The 19,448-nt window shown below is 26.8% G+C and overlaps 2 protein-coding genes across 2 annotated transcripts; both read left to right on the forward strand.

Annotated features, from left to right (window-relative positions):
* Positions 1 to 354: 354 nt before the first annotated feature.
* On the forward strand, positions 355 to 4,098 carry LOC127286989 (uncharacterized). The gene is made up of 3 exons (XM_051313663.1): positions 355 to 697; positions 2,326 to 2,514; positions 3,519 to 4,098. The coding sequence occupies exons 1-3, from the start codon at positions 475 to 477 to the stop codon at positions 3,902 to 3,904; spliced, it is 798 nt and encodes a 265-aa protein (XP_051169620.1). The 5' UTR covers positions 355 to 474; the 3' UTR covers positions 3,905 to 4,098.
* A 1,789-nt stretch (positions 4,099 to 5,887) lies between these two features.
* LOC127287028 (uncharacterized) lies at positions 5,888 to 11,834 on the forward strand. The gene is made up of 2 exons (XM_051313726.1): positions 5,888 to 6,403; positions 11,470 to 11,834. The coding sequence occupies exons 1-2, from the start codon at positions 6,016 to 6,018 to the stop codon at positions 11,808 to 11,810; spliced, it is 729 nt and encodes a 242-aa protein (XP_051169683.1). The 5' UTR covers positions 5,888 to 6,015; the 3' UTR covers positions 11,811 to 11,834.
* The last annotated feature ends 7,614 nt before the right edge of the window (positions 11,835 to 19,448 follow it).

Below are 19,448 nucleotides of genomic sequence, written 5' to 3' on the forward strand. Positions count from 1 at the left end.
GAATTGATGACCTCAGGATACTGCGACTAAAAAAAAAATTCCTAATGCTATATTTTAAAATATACCTTCTTCCCCTTATGACCTAAATACTAAAAAAAATTTCTATCCTAATCTCGAACAAGAAATGAGCAGAAGGGATCCGCCCAATCGAAACGCGACTTACGATCGTTTGTTTAAAAAATTATCGATGAAAGTTATCTGGGGAGGTATATCTTCAACGTTTGAGTAGACACGTGAAGAGATGAGTGTACCCGATCATAAGTATGTGTATGTGTGCGTGTGCGTTTGTCACACGTCAAGATGGTATAGAGAGGGGGTCATAGGGACCTCAGGAACTCCTATAAAGATTCAAGCTCCAGCCATGGCCAGGTCACACAGCTCCGAAAATTTTCCGAACGTTCATTGGAGTGACAGTTCATCAAAGAACTGAGTGATTAAAAATTAAAAAAAAAAAAAAAAAATCAATTAACAAAAATGTATAAGTTTTTTATTGTTGGTTTCGTTGTCGCGGCAGTGGCTGCAGTCCCAGCACCGGAAGCTGGAGCAGTTGAGGGTGTTCCAAAATTGGATTGCCTACAACTTGATGATGATCTCTTCAGTTGTCTTGCAATTAAAGCTTCAAATGCTCTCACAAGAGCCGCGAGATCCAGCGACATTCAACTCATCGATGGAGTTAAATTCGTCAGGGATGCTAATGGTGAGAAAAAAAAATTTTTTTTTTTCACCCTATTTGTGGATTTTGTAACCCCAATTTTTTGTGTGACACTAAGTGAACAAATATCAAACAAATAAAAATTTGGATTAGCAGATGAAAAAATTAAAAGAAAAGTAACACCATCTATAGATTTTCATTTTTTTTTAAATAAAAAATATAATAATTTTTAATTTTCAGTTTTCAGTAAAAGTGTGAAAAAATTTATTTTTAATATGTACTTTGAATCAACAAAAGTTTCATTTGAATAAATTCAACTTTTAATTATGTTAAATGTTAAAAAATATTCAAATAATTTGAAATTGTTATTTTATTTAAAGTTTCGAGAATATGGAGTAGGACTAACTTTTGTTACAATTGTTTGTCCGATTGTTCTTTAAAACAAAAGAAAAAGAAAAATTAAAAAACAAATCCAGTGTTTCTTCTAAATTTTTTTAACTTATTCTAATTTATGATTTTTCATTATTTTTCCATTGATTTCAATTCGTAAAGAAAAATTTTAATTTTTAAATAATTTGTTCAAAAAATTTTGTTCCGGTGGGGAAATTTGAATTAATGTCAAAGAAAATTTATGAAAATTAAGGAAAAAGTAATTTCTCCATTAAAAATGTATCAGAAAAAAAGCTTTTTAATTTTTTTTCAGAAAAATCCTTAATTGTAAAATGAATTTTCTTCTCTAGTTAAAATGGCAAATTTTCAATTTCAAGTGATTGAGGCCGAGTAAACAGACAATTATTGTAATGAAAGTCAAAATTCCGGTTGTCGTCATCATTTGCATAGAATAAAAAATTGTGAACGACATTGGAATATAAACGAATTGAGTATACGCGCAATTGTAATATACAGTTAAACCGCATAACTAATAATAATATTCACATTTCATTTATTGTTAGTAGTGTCACATTTTTCTTTTCTTTATTTTTTCGGGGTATAGTCAAACACCGCTAAAAGCCATGTACATGTAAAACTTGTTTACTATTCGTAGAATCGACAATGACAGGCAAACTTTACGTATTAGAAATTTGCCTTAAAATCACATCATTCATTCGAAGCTTACGGTTTATTTCTTTTCCTCAATAAGAAAAAACCATTCTTCGTTAAATTTTTTTACGAGCTTCTCTCAAGGACATTAGAAAAAAAAAAGAACAAGTTGTCTCATATTGCGGGACTTTTGACTGTTCAATTTCCATAATAACCTGAAAATTTTTAATAGTCGTAAAAGCGGTGATTCTCTTTTTTTTTTCTTTTAATATCAGAAGCCGAGAAATTTATTATAGAAAAAATAGAATATCAAATCAGAGTTAAAATAAATTCTTTATATTTGTCGATGAGTACTTTTGAAAAGTTAAAAAAAGATTTTAATTTGGAAGTAATTTTTTGAAATTTATTTTAAAATTTAATATGAATAATAAATTTTTTATATTAAAAATGTCCTAAAAAATATTTATATGACAATGGATTTAAATTTTCGGGCAAAGTTGTGATTTTTTTTTCGAAATAAGAGAAACGAAAATAATGAGACAATTGTAAATTGATAATTTAATTTTCCTTTTATTTGGTATACAGAAGAATTTAATGAAACACTCGTCTATAATAATTAATTATAATTTCAGTTCCAGTGGAACGAAATGGAAAGTCTCTCAAGTCGGAATCCGACGTTTTGAATGAACTTCCACGTGATATAACCGACAAGACCTTGAAATTAGCAAACATGCTCTTCGAATCTGCAATGGCATTTTTCAAATCTCACACATTGAAAGTCAACATGTCCGAGGAATCCGTCTCCCGTGCCATTACTGAAGGTAAGATTTTTTGAAAAATCGTTTTGAGTTCTATAATAAAAAGCAAAAAAAGGGGTAAATTAATTTTTAAAAAATTCATTAGGTTTCTTAATGAGTAAAATTTTGGTAATTTAATAATAACCAAATAAGTTATAATTAATTGTATAAATTATTTAAAAATTTAATTATTTTAAACGCACAAAAATTAAATAATTAAAATTTCGATTGCAATTAATTCAGAATATATTGAAACTTCGCTTTCTGAATGACGTGGCATTACGAGAGAAATTAATTTCACGTAACATTGATGTATATAATAATTCTTCAGGATCTTTCTCATTTGTTGCGCGACTTTTCCTGAATTCATTCAGAAAGTGAGATTTTTTTTTCTTTTTTTTTTTTTTGGTATCAGAAAGAGACAAGTCCTATTACACAATCATTTTTATTCCTCCGGCGACTTGCTGCATCCTGTGAATTGACGTCAATAAGAATACACACGTCACACGTGAAAAAGAAACACAACGACCGCGCCTTTCTCCTTCTCTTTGAGAATAATCCTATCTTGTATCCATTGAACCTGTTCCGGTTGAATTCCTTCTTCGAGGGTGACGCCTTTTCACTTTCTTCATATCAATAAAAAGCCTATCCACGTGGCCTCTCTTTTAAACATATTACCTATTTTTATTTACAAGATCAAGATCCAGGACAATAATTTACTTTCCATTCCGCAACCCACACGCGTGAAAGTTTATCTCTATTAATAATAATCGCTCTTCCTCATTGAAAAATTCACTTGTAAATTATAATATTGAACTAAATTTATTATCAAATTTTATGAATTTACATAATTTAGATTTGGATTGTTGAAATTTTTTATATAACATTTCTTCTTTGATTTGCTTTTAATTTTTTTTCCAAATTTTGCTTTCACATCTTCATTATATTTTCTAAATAAATAAAATACAAATTTTTATTTAAAAAAAAAAAAAAAGAAAATTCTAATGATAAATTATTGTTTTCCGCAGGTCGTGGCAAAATCAAGAAAATGGTCCTCCCCTTGGTGGCAGGAGTTGCATTGAAATTGATTGCTCTTGTTCCAATTCTTTTCGGTGGATTGGCACTCCTTGTATTCAAGGCAATTGTTGTCGGTAAAATTGCATTACTTTTGGCGGCTGTTTTGGCATTCCAAAAAATGTTTGGAGCCAGCGCAGGAGTTGGTGGTGGATTATTTGGCAAAGTTTCACAACCCGTTGGTGGATGGTATGATGGACAAAATAATCAAGCTGCATGGAGCGGTGCCTCAGCTCAAGGACAAGGATACTATAGGAGAAGTTTCGATGGAACGACCAAGGGTGATGCACACAATTTGGCATACGCCGCTCAATCACCAGTTACCAATGAGACCAATTAATTTCATTTTATGCATATTGCAAAAAAAAACATCATCTTCTTCTCGTTCCGAGAAAATCAATTCCTCACTCTTGGAACAACTCGACTGCTAGGTTTAATAATGTATTTATATAAATTATCTCATCAACTGTATAATTTATTTCTAAATTATTTTGTATCACTGTGTCAAATAAATTATTAAATTTTTACCAAAAATTGAGTGCTTTATTGTTTACGTCATCGGGAACATGTTTTTTAATTGGTTTTCTTGTAATATGGTTTGCTGATTTTTTTTATTTCTTCACTGATTTTTATTCTTCTTTTGTTTTATTTACCTTTTTGTTTCATCTTTGGCGAATTATATTTCAGTTTTGTTATTTCTTCACTACTTTTATCTTTTCTTTTTATTTTACTTTTTGTTTTATGTTTGCTAACAATATTTTTCAGCTTTGTTATTTCTTCACTAGTTTTCTTTTCTTCTTATTTTCTTTTGTTTTATATTTGCTAATTTATATTTTAGTTTTCTGATTTCTTGATTACTTTTATCTCTTCTTTTTAGTCTTTTATTTCACATTTTGTTTCAAGTTTGTTAATTTATATTTCAGTTTTATTATTTCTTCACTAGTTTATTTATTATCTTAGTTTTCTTATTTCTTCATTACTTTTATCTTTTCTTTTTATTTTCCTTTTTGTTTCATGTTTGCTACTAATATATTTTAGCTTTGTTATTTCTTCACTAGTTTTTTTTCTGTTTTATATTTGCTATTTTATATTTTAGTTTTTTTTTTAAATTCTTCATAACTTTTATATTTTCTATATATTTTCCTATTTGTTTCATCTTTGTTAATATATATTTCGGCTTTGTTTATTTCTTCACTAGTTTTTTAATTCATATTTCAGTTTCGTTATTTCTTCACTAGTTACCCTTTTCTTCTTATTTTCCTTTGTTTTATATTTGTTAATTTTTATTAATGCTTTCTTATTTCCTCATTACTTTAATTTCTTTTTTTTGTCTTTTCTTTTTATTTTTGATTTTGTTTTACTTTTGCTGATTAATATTTCAGTTTTGCTTTTTCTTTTCTTCTTTTTACAGCTAATTAAAAAATTATTTTTTACTAAATGCAGTATTTTTGAAAAGGACAAAAAAAATGTGAAATACGTGAAAAGTTTCAATAATGAGGTGACAAAATTTCCAACATTTGAAAAGAAGCTCATATGTGATTCAAATTGGATATTAAACATACGAATTCCGTGTGATTCTTTTTTTTCTTTGTTCCATTCTTGTTCATTTTACCTTCTTCCGTTGCAACTCTTTCCATTATTGTCAACTTGGCTCTTGTTTTTTTTTTTTTTTTTTTTTTAAACGAAATTTGGGCCACAGCTTTGCATGCCATACCGTGTCACGACGAACGAGGAAAACTAATTCTCGCCTGAAAGTCAGAAACGATATCTACATATCGATCAAGAATGAGTGAATGTTGAAATTTTTGTAAACCGGATATTTCTCAATTTGTGCCTCCAATTATAACTAAATATTATATGACTCTCGCTATGAAATCTGACAAGCAGAATCCCTTCAAATCATCTTCTCATTATGGAAAATTAATTGTCAGAATATGTACATCAATTATAAAATGAAAATTGAATTCTTCATTTACTATATCTATATTGTAATAAAAATTTTAATTATTTATTATAATTAAAATTAATTGATTAAAAAATTTTTTTATCCTAAAATTTATCTTGTAGAAATTTTATATTTTTTACGTAGTAAAGAATGAAATAATTATCTTCAACTAAGGGTTGAAAGTGATCTGAATTAAAAAGGAAAATTGTCACAGAGAGCCAGACGTCACGCAATGTCAATGAATTTTAAATGCATTGCGCCTTCAATACGAGACATTAAAATTCAAAACATTTATGTTCCATACGAAGTTTGCCAAATGGTTCACAAATTCCCCACCATGACTTCTTTAACGGAGATATATAAAGAAAAATTGCCGGGGGGCAAAAACAGTCAAAAATTGTTCGCCGCTGTTGAGAATTCGATTGTAAAAAACAAAAATTTATTTTTTTATAAACGTGAATAATTTCTTTTTTTAATAAGAAAAAATTTTTTAAACAAAAAGAAACATGAAAATCTTAGTGATTTCTTTGTGTCTCGGCACAATGGTGATGTCGAATCCCGTGAAAGTTTCAAATTTGAAAAATTTAGAAATAATGGAAACAAAATTGACGGAAGAAATGGATCAGCTCAATAAACAGGAATCTATCAGTATTTATGGAAATATGATTAGTCTTGAAAAAATTTCAGTTGATGAAAAAGAAGAAGAAGAAGAAGTTAAAGAAGAAAATGAAACTCGCGATCCCTTGGTGAGGAGGATTGATGAATTCCTCAGAAGTAGGAAAATTCAAATCTCATTTCCAAATGATGGATCATCCGTTGATTTCCTAGGACGTGCTCTTGGCGAGAAAAATATTGAATTTCAACTACGTGAACTGACTCACGGTACTTTTGAAGGTAAATTATATTAAACTAATCGAAATTAATGAAACTGATTTAATTTTCTTTTCTTTAATTTTCAAAATAATTTATTTTATAAACATTTTTTTATTAAATCTCATTTTGATAGAAAATATATATTTTTTTAAATGACAATTTATTTTTTTTGATTGAGCACGTGGACTCGACAAGGATCAATTTCATATGAAATTTAAAAATGAATTCGTTTACTGTTAGTTTACTGATGAGATAGGCATATATTTATTTTTTAATGTGAAAATCTCTCTCGTGGGCTTGAAAAGTTAATTGAAAAACGTCTACTTTAAAAAGAAATGGGTAGTAAAATTTTCGAATACGACAGGCATGTAATTTGAAACCAAAAAAAAGATGTAAACTTTTATAAGAAGATGAGCGCGAACATCTTATTATTACGCTGCATAAGAACACAAGTGTTACATGAAAATTTATGTCTATTTGGAATTCTCTTTTGGTCTACTAAGTTCATATCCTTTTGCATTTATACGTAATAATTAAAACACATCTTACGCAGAGAAACTAGATTATACTTTTAATAGTTATATTATGTAAAATAAAAGTTATTTTTCATATCATTATTTTACAATATCTTCATTATAAATATTAAATTGTATAACTACAATAAATTTTAACCAATTTAATTTATATACTTTTTCTTCGTTTTTGTGTAATATGTTCTTACTTATATTTTCATGTAACTTATTTTAGATAATTAATTTTTATATTAATTCGGTTACAACTCTTTTTTAAATGATTTTTTCATTAATTCTTTATTAATTTGTTCATTAATTTAGTCTTAGTAATCTTTTAAATTAATATACAATATTTTTTAAAAGTAGTAAATAAAGAGATTTTTTATTTATTAGTGTAAATTTGAAGGATAATTAAATTTTTGAATACATTTAATGTTTAATTGATCTTAAGAGCAAAAATATATGCAGATAAATATAGTATATTTAAAAATGAATTTATTAGAAATTATTATTTTTTTTGTAATAATTGTGAATTAGTAAAAAATAATTATTTTTATAAAAATATTAATTAGCTGCTAACATTTTACCAAGAGTCGAATTTCATTGATGGACTTTGAACTAATTAGGAAATTTATCATCTTGAACTAATTATTTGATTTGCCTTTATTATCGGTAACTGGGTTAGCGCAAAAACATCGAAGGTTAATTTCTCTATTATTTCCAGTAATTATCATATAATCTATGTGAATATGTGAAAAGTTTTCATATCAGCCTAATTACATTTCACAATGTTATGAAGGAAGGGAGCCTAGTATCAGTTTCATTTCAATGATTTTTCCACTTCAATGTAAGACTATTAATGAAATAGAGCGCAAATAACTTTATACGTAAAATTTTTAAGATAATAACAATTTCTAGTATATATTTAATTATATTTTTATTATATATATATTTTTTTATATACATTTTATTTTTTTATTATATATAATTTTTTTTATTAAATATTATATATTTTAGTTAATGCTAATTATGTATGTGATATTTGAAAAATTTTTATTTCAAAAAAATTTATTGATAACCCTAACTATTATATAATTGGTAACAGTATTAATTATTAATAAAATTTTTAATTTAGCACTTGGTTGTATTTAAAAATAAAGTTGGAAATATTAATTAATATCTATATGGTGAATATTTAGTTTTTAGTTAATAATTAAATTAATTTAATTAATTAATTTTAATTAATAATTTTTTGTGTTGATAAAACGAAAAACATTAAACACAATATAATATTAAATTTTATTGCAATTGCTAAATTTATATATATATTTATTATAATTAATGCGATACTAAAATAATTTACCTAAATAGTTAATTAAAATAATTACAAAATTAAATTTAGAAATACTTTTAAAAAATTTCAACTTTTAAAATGAAACTAATCGCACCATTGAAATCAATAAAATAGTAAGGTAAAATTTATACAATTATTTACTAATGTTACACTAAAAAAAAACTCTTATTCAAATAATCGGTTACTTGACTATTATCAAATAAATATTCTCATTGAACCACATAATTTTTATTTGAATTAAATAAATTGTATTTGAAACAAAAATTTATGTTTTTGAAAAAAATACCATTTAAATGATTCAAATAATAATTATTTGACACAACTAAATATTTATTTGATAATAGTCAAGTAACCGATTATTTGAATCAAATAATTTTTTTTTAAGTGTATTATTAATGTTATTAATGTTATTATTACTAATGTTATTTTTTTCAATTAATTATTGTGAATTGTTAATTAAAATGATGAAAAATGATCAATATTAATGAAAAGTTATAAAAATTAGCAAATGATCAATATAAGAAAAAAGTGAAAATAAGATAATTATCAAAATTTGTAATGAATCAAAATTAGAAAATTTTCAAAATTATCAAAAATCATCAAAATTACCAAAATGATAAAAATTATCAAATTATTAAAATAAGAAACTAATAAAAATTTAGAAGTCAACAAGACAATCAAATTATTAAAATTATAGATAATTATGAAAATTAGAGAGTGATTAAAATTGATAAAGAATCAAAATTAAATAATTATCAAAAAAATTATATATTAAATTTAAAAAATGATGAAAATTATTATAAATGATCAGCATTGATGAGAAGGTATAAAAATTAAAAAATATTTTAATTTAAAAAAATGTCATTAAAATGTGCTCTGTACAAAAATGAAAAAGCATAATAAAAATTAAAAATTAAAAAGTGATGGAAATTGAAAAATAATTAAAATTGAAAAGTCTAGAAAAATACATATTATTGCAAATAATTATAATAAAATAAAATTAAATAAGATGTAAATTAAAAGAAGAGTATAAATTAAAAGACAAATTTTAAAAAGTATTTAAAAATTATTAAAATGGAAATTAGAACACAATACTAACAGCGTGAGCTGATAAAGAAGTTCAGAATATCGAAATGAAATTCAAAATGAAATATAAAGAATACTTGAGATCGAAAATATTATTTGCGCGGAAGATCAAAAAGGCGCGCATTTATCTTCGATCTCCAATTTGTATTTCCGACTTTTCAAGGTGATCATATAAAGGATCCTTGGCCTTGCCCGCTGCAGTTCCAAACTGGAGTGACAACGTTGTCCGCGTGGCATAATTTTATAGCAACGTTCCTTTCCAATCCCTCACCAATCGGCATCAAGTGGGTCTTTCACGATAAAGCGCATAGGCGCAAAAGTATGCCAAACATTATCCTACTTCCCAATTGGTCAAACGGCACCTTTCATTTAAAAATTTCTTCCTGTATGTTTGTGTGACGCATTTTTCTTTCTTACTTTTTTTTCTATTCACAAAAATTCACACACTTCACACTTCATATGTGATTTAGAAAAAAAGAAAAAAAAAATGAAATAAAATTCTTGAGAAGAATCATTGAAGCATTTTACCTGCAAAAGCATATCGAATTACCATTATAGTATATATATATATATAATATATATATATAGTGAATCGGTCGTATAATATTCGAGCCGAAAGTTTCGGGAGCAAAAAGCCGTAATGTCGTGTGCCACTTCTTTAGATCCGTCAACTGGTCGGGAAGCTGAAAAGGAGAAAGGGCAAACATCAATTTCACGAAGGAGGTCAATGCGCGCCTTCGGGTATAGGGACGAAGGAGGATTTCGATTTATCTGGGACACGTAGTATGGAGGGAAACCAATGGGGAAAAGACCTTGAAAGAGAATGCCGACATTCGAAGAAAGTAGGCTCGAGGACATATACGCAAACCTAATACTTCTTCCTTTTTCTTCTTCTTCTTCTTTTTTTCCTTTTCTCTTTTTTTTTTTTTTTAATCAATGTGGCACACCTCCTCAACACCACCAAAAATATGTCCAAAATCTTAAACCTAAATTATACCTTTTTCAGTGCGTGGAAGGACAAGAAGAGAAAAAAAAGAGAGAGAGAGAAATATTTTTCTAAGTAGTAGAAGAAACAGAATTTCGCTCGGATGTACTTGACACGAATACTAATTTCAAGCTTCCCAGAAAAACATGAGGATAATATAATCGACGTTCTTTGGTATCTTCACTTTCTCCGCAAAGAAAGTCCCACGAAGAAGCATCGTCTTTTTTTTTTTTTTTTTAGGGGAGGGTCAATTGTCGCATATTTTTTTTCATGTAATTTATTTCCTTGCCCAGAGGTGAAGAAATCGTTTTAATGTATTATATATTTTTTTTTTAGATTGAAGCATTGAATGCTTTTTTTGTAAAAATTTTTTGAGATTTATTTTTATAATTTCACGAGATATGAAAAGAGACGATTTTTAGCAATAAATTCATGTCGATTTTCTATTTTAGTATTAATTCAATTGTTTTTATACTAATGAGAAATACATTTAATTAACATTGTTGCGTCATTTAAATGTCATGATTCTTTTTACAAAACTGTTTTTTGAGGTTAATTAGGATTGATTTTGCATTGTTAGTTTTATTTTAATTCTAATTCCAATGTTTTTTATTATAAGGGGTCGCTGAATTCAAATTTGAGGTCAGATTTAACAAATTCATAATTTGGATTCATAGACTCCAAAAAAAAAAAACCCAATACCGAATTTTGAACGAATCGAATCAATTTTAAAGTTTTCCTTCATATTGGTTTGCCATTTTGAATTTTTTAAATTTGACCTCAAATTTGGATTCAGCGACCCCAAAATCCCCCGAGTACCGAATTTTAAATGAATCGAATCAATTTTAAATTTTTCCGTCATATTGGTCCGCCATTTTGAATTTTATAAATCTGCCCTCAAATTTGGATTTAGCGACCCCAAAAACCCTAAAGGAAACATTTTTATGCAAATCTAGTCAATTTTCTAAATTTTTTTTGACGCCATATTGGCTCCAAAAAAAAGAGACAAAATAAATTCTTATAAAATAAAAATAATTTTAAACAAAAAAATTAAAATTATAAATTTAAATAAATAATTAAAATTAAAATGACACGTCTATTCAAAATAATGAACACACATTTAACATGTATAAATTGCTTTGTCTTTCAGCCCGAACAAAATTGAAAAGGGTCCTGCTGCCACTTCTATTGGCACTGAAGCTGAAGGCATTGATTATTCTACCCATTATAATCACGATAATTGGCCTCATTGGAATCAAAGGTCTTGGAGCAGGTCTGATGGCTCTTTTATTATCGGGTGCAGTTGCTTTGAAAGCACTACTCACACCACCGCCACCTTTGTCTACTAGGATCAGTTACGGAGTAGTGAAACCCCATGACATCTATCATGATCACTGGCATAGGTCACAAGAGGAAATCAATCAACCATATAGAGGATGGTCTCCTGATTATCCAGCCGGCGAGCAATATCCTTATCAGGAAGTACCTTAATAAAGTGAACAAAAAATTCACAGAGATGCACTTCTTTTTTTTTTCATTCACCTCGTCATTATTCATTGGAAAATTATTATTTATTTTCTGTATTCTCATTCAATAAATTATTACTCATTTTTTTTTGTAACTTCCGCTCATTATTCACCTGGACATTATAATATAATATATGTAATTTAGATTTACTGTTTACAGTTATGTAGATGTCTGACAGTTATTGTGTAATGATTTATTGATTACAATTAAAAAATTCTTTTGATTTTTTTTTCTTGTATGGAAGCTGAAAAAAAACATCTAAAAGATGTTTCTGGATCTCAATTTGATTGGACATGAAAAATTGTGAATAATTAGATTTTTATTTATTTTTCATTTGTTTGAAAATAAGTGGATAATCAATTTAGTTATGTGTTTGAGTGAAACTGATTTTTTTTTCTACTGAGTTAATAACCTTTTCTAATGAGATAAATCTGACTATAAATAACTTCTTATCTTAACCATTACATCTTCAATTTTCTATTATTTATTTATTTATTTAAAAAAGTAAAGTTTTACATTATGTAAAATTTTTTCAAATTATTGGAACAATTTGTTCTCTACATTCTCTACTAAATTTTTTAAAAATCCCTTTTTATATATTTTTCAAATTTGTATTATTTTTTTCACAATTTATTAATTAAAACATAGTAAAATAAAATTAATAAATCAATAAAAATATATAATGTTTAACTATACCGGTTTTCCTACTGAAATTTCAAAAACAGTTGCTCTTATTTTTTAAATTTTTTCTTTTATTTATAATTCTAATTTACTTCTAGAATTTGTTTATTAAGAAATGAACAAGTAATTCAATGTCTGACTATAATCATCATTTTTCCACTTAATATTGTAAAATAGGATAACATTTTTTTTATGTTTCCTTTGTTTGTATTTTATAAACATTATGTCATTTAGCGTAAAGTTAATTTTAGATAAATTATTTACATAAACAGTGGGGTAAAATAATTTTTTACTGCTAATTATCTGTGTTTTTAGTTTTTACATATTGTTTAGTAAAACAAAGTTGCAGTTTTTAATAATCAGTAGTATACCAGTTGTCTCAATGTAATTGACCTTATCTACTTAAAAATTGTAGTTGAGGTAAAGTATACAATTAAACAATTTTTTCAAAATTTTCATTTTATTTTAAACATAACTTAAAATTATTTTTTATAACTACACATGCGAATTAAAAATTTCTAGGTAGATAAGGTTTAGTTTTGGTAAGACAATAGATTTTTTTAGATTTTGTAATTCAAAAGTATTTTAATTCTTACTTTTTTTAAAGTAAGATAATTTGTCAAGTCAATTTTCCAATAACTTTCTCGACAATACTAGAATATTCTCCTCTGACAATTTCTAAGTAGAAGAAATCAGTTTTGATAAGGCAACTGATTTTTAAAAAATATTTTTTTTGCAATACCTACTCTAACCGTTTAAATTTAAGTACTAAGTAGATAAGGTCAGTTTCGTTAAGACAATCGATTTTTGATAGTAAAGTATACAGGGTGTTCCAAAAGTATGGAAACTTTTGTAAAAAATGTTCAGGACAAAAGTTGTTCCAAACAAAAAGATGTACATCTTTGAAACCGAAAAATTGGACCCGGAGCCCAATGTTGGGCCCTACAATGAAAAAAGTGGTTTTCTTAAATGAGACCACTAATTTTCAGTATCAAATTCGTATGGTTGTGGTTTAAGTGTGGTTTAAGTGTGGTTTAAGTGCCCAAAATATTGGGTCCAATCCAAGATATTGGGTCCAATCAACAAATAAATAAATTTTAAAAAATCGCATCTTGGAGGGATTTTGAGATCACAGGATTAGAAATTGGAAGCTAATTTTCAAATTGAACATAGAGCCTAATGTAAGATTCTGCAGCCCAATGTGAGGGCCCAATATTTTTGGAATTTGTACCGCAAGTCTAAGCCCAGGATTTCAGAACAATTACGAAATGGAAGGAAACTAATTTTTTTACTGTAGGCCTCACATTGGGCTGCGGAATCTTATATTGGGCTCTGTGCCCAATTTGAAAAGTAGCTTTGAATTTCTAATCCTGTCACCCCAAAAACTCCAAAAGATGGGATTTTATAAATTTATTTATTTGTCAAAAAATGTCGAGCCCAATCCCAGACATTGGGCCCAATATTTTTTGGCTTTTGTACTACAAATTAAAACCCAGAATTTCATAACGATTCTGAAATGGATACTGAAAATTAGTGGATTTTATTTAAATAACTAATTTTTTTTAATGTGGGCCTTACATTGGGCTTTGTGTACAATTTGAAAATTAGTTTCGGATTTCTAATCCTGTGATCTCAAAAACTCCTAAAGATGCGATTTTTTAAATTTATTTATTTAACGAAAAATGATGGGCCTAATCCGAGACATTGGGCCCAATATTTTTGTCATTTTTACTACAAGTCTAACCCAAGAAATTTATGGGGATTACGAATTGGATACTGAAAATTAATGGGTTTTATTTTTAAGACAACTAATTTTTTTTACCGTGGGCCTGACATTGGGCGGCGGAATCTTACATTGGGCTCTATGCTCAATTTGAAAATTAGCTTCCAATTTCTATTCCTGTGATGTCAAAATCCCTCCAAGATGCGATTTTTAAAAATTTATTTATTTGTTGATTGGACCCAATATTTTGGGCACTTATACCACATGTCTGAACGCAGAATTTCATGGGGATTACGAATTTGATACTGAAAATTAGTGGTCTCATTTAAGAAAACCACTTTTTTCATTGTAGGGTCCAACATTGGGCTCCGGGCCCAATTTTTTGGTTTCAAAGATGTACATTTTTTGGATTGTTTGGAACAACTTTTGTTTTGAACATTTTTTACAAAAATTCATACTTTTCGAGATATTTGGAAGTTTCCATACTTTTTGGAACACCCTGTATGTCAAACTAGTAGCTTTTGAAATACTTTAAATTTTTCTCGTTTTAAGTAGATAAGGTCAATTTCGATAAGACAACCAATTTTCAATAAATATATTCCATAAAAAATAATTAATTAATTACATGAATTAAAATCACACCGAAAAAAATGTTCTCATTAAAAAAGAATATTTGTGTACAATGTACATTATGACCAAAAAAAAAAAATTATTTGTCTCCTGTTGTAACCATAAGTGCCCCTTAATCCTAATACCATGTAGCTAATAACAATAATAATAATAATATAATAATAATATAATAATAATAGATCCTCAAAATAGTTAGTTTTATTTTAATTTTTAAAGTTTTATCTCACATATGATGCCAACATAAAAGGCCGATGACCCATATGTTCGTAGGTAGTTAATGGATTCGGCGAAAAACATAGGAAGAGGGTCATGTATATAAGAGAGAGAGAGAGAGAGAGAGAGAAAAGGAGAAGTGGAGAGGGAAAATGAAAGGAGAAATTGGTAGGAGTGAAAAGAAGGTGGCGAGCAGGAATTAAATAATGTTTGGTGGTGGTAATAGTTGAGAGCTATATAGAAAATGTATGGTGGGAGGTGAGAACTTCTCGTATAGTAGGAAGAAGGTTAGTGTGTCGTTATACGGAGAGGGTATCAACCGCGTTTGCCATTGGCCTTCGTTCCTCCCCATCATCATCGACTTTCTTTATCAAGGTTAGTGGGTCACTTACCTGTATGTTGGTTCTCTCTCTTTCTCCCCTCCAAAACGGACAGAGTCTCATTATACAAGTTCTGCGAGTAGGGGATAAAGTAACGGGAACATTTGTGACTCGAGAGATCTACAGGTGGCGATAAAGTGGGGGGACAGGTTTTAACCGTTTCGTATATAGCATTCTGCAATAGTAGTTACTTCGTTCTCGTGACGAACGTTTCATGATGATTCGATTTCTGATGAGAAGAAAAATAAATAGATAATAATATTCTTCCCTTTTTGTTACATGATAAAGAAAATAGTCATAATTAGAATTTGAAAAAAAAATTTCATTTATGACTACTGAATTTTTTTTCATTTTATCTATATTTATAATAATAGATAAATGTCACAAATACTTGTTTTATTGTTACTACTTTTTTAATTCGAAAAAAAGGAATATTTAAATTTCTAAGTTTTTGTTCGAGAATTATTTTTGATAATTTTGAAATTTCTTTTGGATTTATGATTTCTTTTCGAAAAAGAATGAAAAGTACAAGTTCCATTCAAAAATATTCGCATTATTCAAATTAGAGTAGACTTGAAATTTTTATTTTTAAATTTAATAGAATTTTTGTTGATAAATTATGAGAAATAATAATTATTATTTTTTATGTAACATACATAAGTTCCACTAAAGAGTTAAGAACATAATTATTTATTAAATTTATAAACCTAATACAAGGGAAAATAAAAAAAGGTGAAAATTCCCTTTTCCTATATATTATAAAACCAAATAAATTGAAATAAATTATTATTATTATTATTATTATTATTATTACAAAACATCGTAATTTTAATTGTGAATTAAATAAAAATTTCTATTACAAGTTATATCAGTTATATTAACATTTGGAATTTAATTACAATTTTAAAATTTAAATAAAATTACAATTATTATAAATTATAAGCTAAATATAAATTAAAGATGCACATCACTTAAAAATATAAAAGAAATATGAATATTAGTTGAAATAGTTGAATTATTGATTTAGAACCACCAAATTCTAAAGATTATGTGAATTAAACTGTATAATAAATTACAATTATAAAAACTATAATTAACTTTATAATGCAAAAGCAAATATGAAAATTATAATTGACAAACAATTGTAACTTAAGAATTTGTAATTTATATCTCTATATTAAAAATCGAAAATATATTATGAGAATTTCGTGCTAACATAGCAGAAAATCGAAAGCAAAAGTCGAAGAATGAAGTTATTATACTAATGGGAGTTTATTTTTCTTAATAAAAAACGAAAAAAGCAAATATTTCCTAACCAGTACATAATGAAAAATACCCATTAGATTATTGTGGCGTTATTATGTTATCAAGGAAAAGTGGAATATCTACAGCCGGATCCTTTCTATACATGCCACTAGAAGTCTGATACTAGTAATTTAATGAAAAGGATATATCCTATATTTAAAAAAGATGATTTGATTTTCACCTATATCAATTCACTTTCTCCTGTTATAGTGAAATTGATATATACTAAAGAAATTGTATCCCCTGGGAATCAATATTTTTCAGATTATAATATTACCTTCAACACGCAATAATTTTTAAAATTCTTATTTCTCTGATAATTATTATAATACATATAAATTATATATATATTTTTTTTTTCTCTTAAATGAAACTCACAAACAAATTAAAGAATAAAAGTATAATATGAAAGTTATACGACTATTAATTTCGTTCATTGATAACTTCGTTACAGTTTACAATAAAGAATAAGGAATTATAAATTAAATTTAAACAATGAAACAATAAATGATAAAATAATAAAAAATTAAAAAGATTACAATTTTATAAGCGCCAAATAAGATTATATTTGTGCAGTGCAAAATTTTTATTTGAAATAAAAAAAAATGGGTAATTTAGCTTTAAGATAAATGTAATTTTTATTTACTCTAAATGCATTTATATTTATGTGTAAAATAAAAAAATTCTTCTGGATATTGAAAAATTAATTAAAATAATTAAAAATTAAAATACAATAATGAAATAAAATATTAGTAATATAATATCAAAAAAGAGAATAATAAAAATTAGAAAATGTTGAATATTGTCACGTCACCGTAATGTTGTTAAATGTCTTATACTCCTTTCAGCAGCCCTACAAGTGTACATGAAATGGGTAATAAAACTCATAAATTCGACCCTCTGTAATGTTCGATAATCAAAATGTATAATCCCACTTATATTAACATTGGTTTCACTTCGAATTCAGAAATATAAAATTTGTAGAACTATTTTTTATTGAAAGAAAACACCTTGTATTATTACAAACCTATGGAATGTACAGGGGAATCACCCTAATCCATAACATTTAGTTGGCTTCTTACTAATTAAAAAAAGTGGTCCACATTTATCTGGAGAGTTCAATTCATAATTTGGTACCAGCATCTTATCATCACATACGAAATCTAGTAAAAGCATTGTTACTCTGCTTAATTTCATATTCAAGTTAGACTTAGAAGAATTTCAAGTCAATTATTAAAAATTTTCTACAACACGGAGGAGCGTTACAAGTATACAACTAGTATTCTGCCATAATATTTGGAAATCATGTTCTCTTTCTGACCAGCAGTGGTCCTTTTCTTCATATTTCTATTTGCTCAAAAGGTATTTATTTGCCCATTAACTAATTTACTAAATCCTTCTATTACCTCTTGTAAAATTCGGTAGTAACCTTGTACATTCCTTGTTGTAGTGGAATGTGGACCTCCCTTATATTCCAAGACTGGTTCCTTCAAGATTCTCTGTCTCATAAAAAGAACGAATTTTTATAACTAATATATTTGTGTGTAAAATAAACTCGTAACCTTATAACTTAAAATATATACATTTTTTTCTCTTTCGTACCTGTACCCTTAGCTCAGAGCCTTCTGCTCTGCGTAAATGAAACAGGAAATATCATTGAATTACCAAAGAGGACATAAATAAAATATAATATTATTTTCTAAGTTATTTTCTCATTTTTGGGACATAACAATATATACACTGAGAAAAAAGGTTTGAGCTGACAACCAAATATTTCATTCAATATATGTGCAACTAAAATTTTTTGGTTGACACAACTAAACTTTAGTTGACAACAACCAAAGTTTGTTTCAGACGACTAAATAAGAAAATGAAAAAGAATTTGGTAGTCTCAACCAAACTTTGGTTGTTGTCAACTAAAGTTTAGTTGTGTCAACCAAAAAATTTTAGTTGCACATATATTAAATATATTAACCCCTATAAAGTTTTTCTAAAGAATAAAGACGTTATAAATTTTCAATACAAAAATCACGTAGTTTATAACATCCCATGTCAGTGTGGTGCATGTTACATTGGTGAAACCAGTAATTATATTAAAGATAGAATTAACAGTCACAAAAGAGATTGTAGACTCGATAATAGAAGCACAGCTCTCACAATTCATTCACATGACTTTGACCATAATTTTCACTTTAAAAACACTAAAATTATTTGTACAGAACAGAATCATAAAAAAAGATTATTCAAAGAAATGTTTCATATTATCAGGAATGATAATTCAATTAACAAAAAACCGATATTATCTCTTTAAATCAAATATACCATTCTCTTATCATTAACACTAAATAATAAATTAATTCTTTTAAATCTAATTTTATTGTGACTGTTGGTCTGTTTTTGATTGATTATATATATAAGATAAAGTTCATCGTTTCAAAATTTCGCGCATTAATGATAAAATAAACACCCTCATTATCATCCTATAAGATTGCACACTTATGGTAATATTGAACTCTCCTCATTTTTGAAAAATTATCAGTTAACACTTCTCAGTTTCATCACACGTGTTTGCACATTTGAATGTGCACTACACCTCAACATTATGTTTAAAAAAGAAAAAATATTAATGATAAAAAATTTTTTAAAAAATTCTTTTTAAATAACAACATT

Source organism: Leptopilina boulardi, unplaced genomic scaffold, assembly GCF_019393585.1.
Source record: "Leptopilina boulardi isolate dan_hultmark-lab unplaced genomic scaffold, ZJU_Lbou_2.1 LbouV2_367, whole genome shotgun sequence".
In the NCBI taxonomy this organism is placed as follows: domain Eukaryota; kingdom Metazoa; phylum Arthropoda; class Insecta; order Hymenoptera; family Figitidae; genus Leptopilina; species Leptopilina boulardi.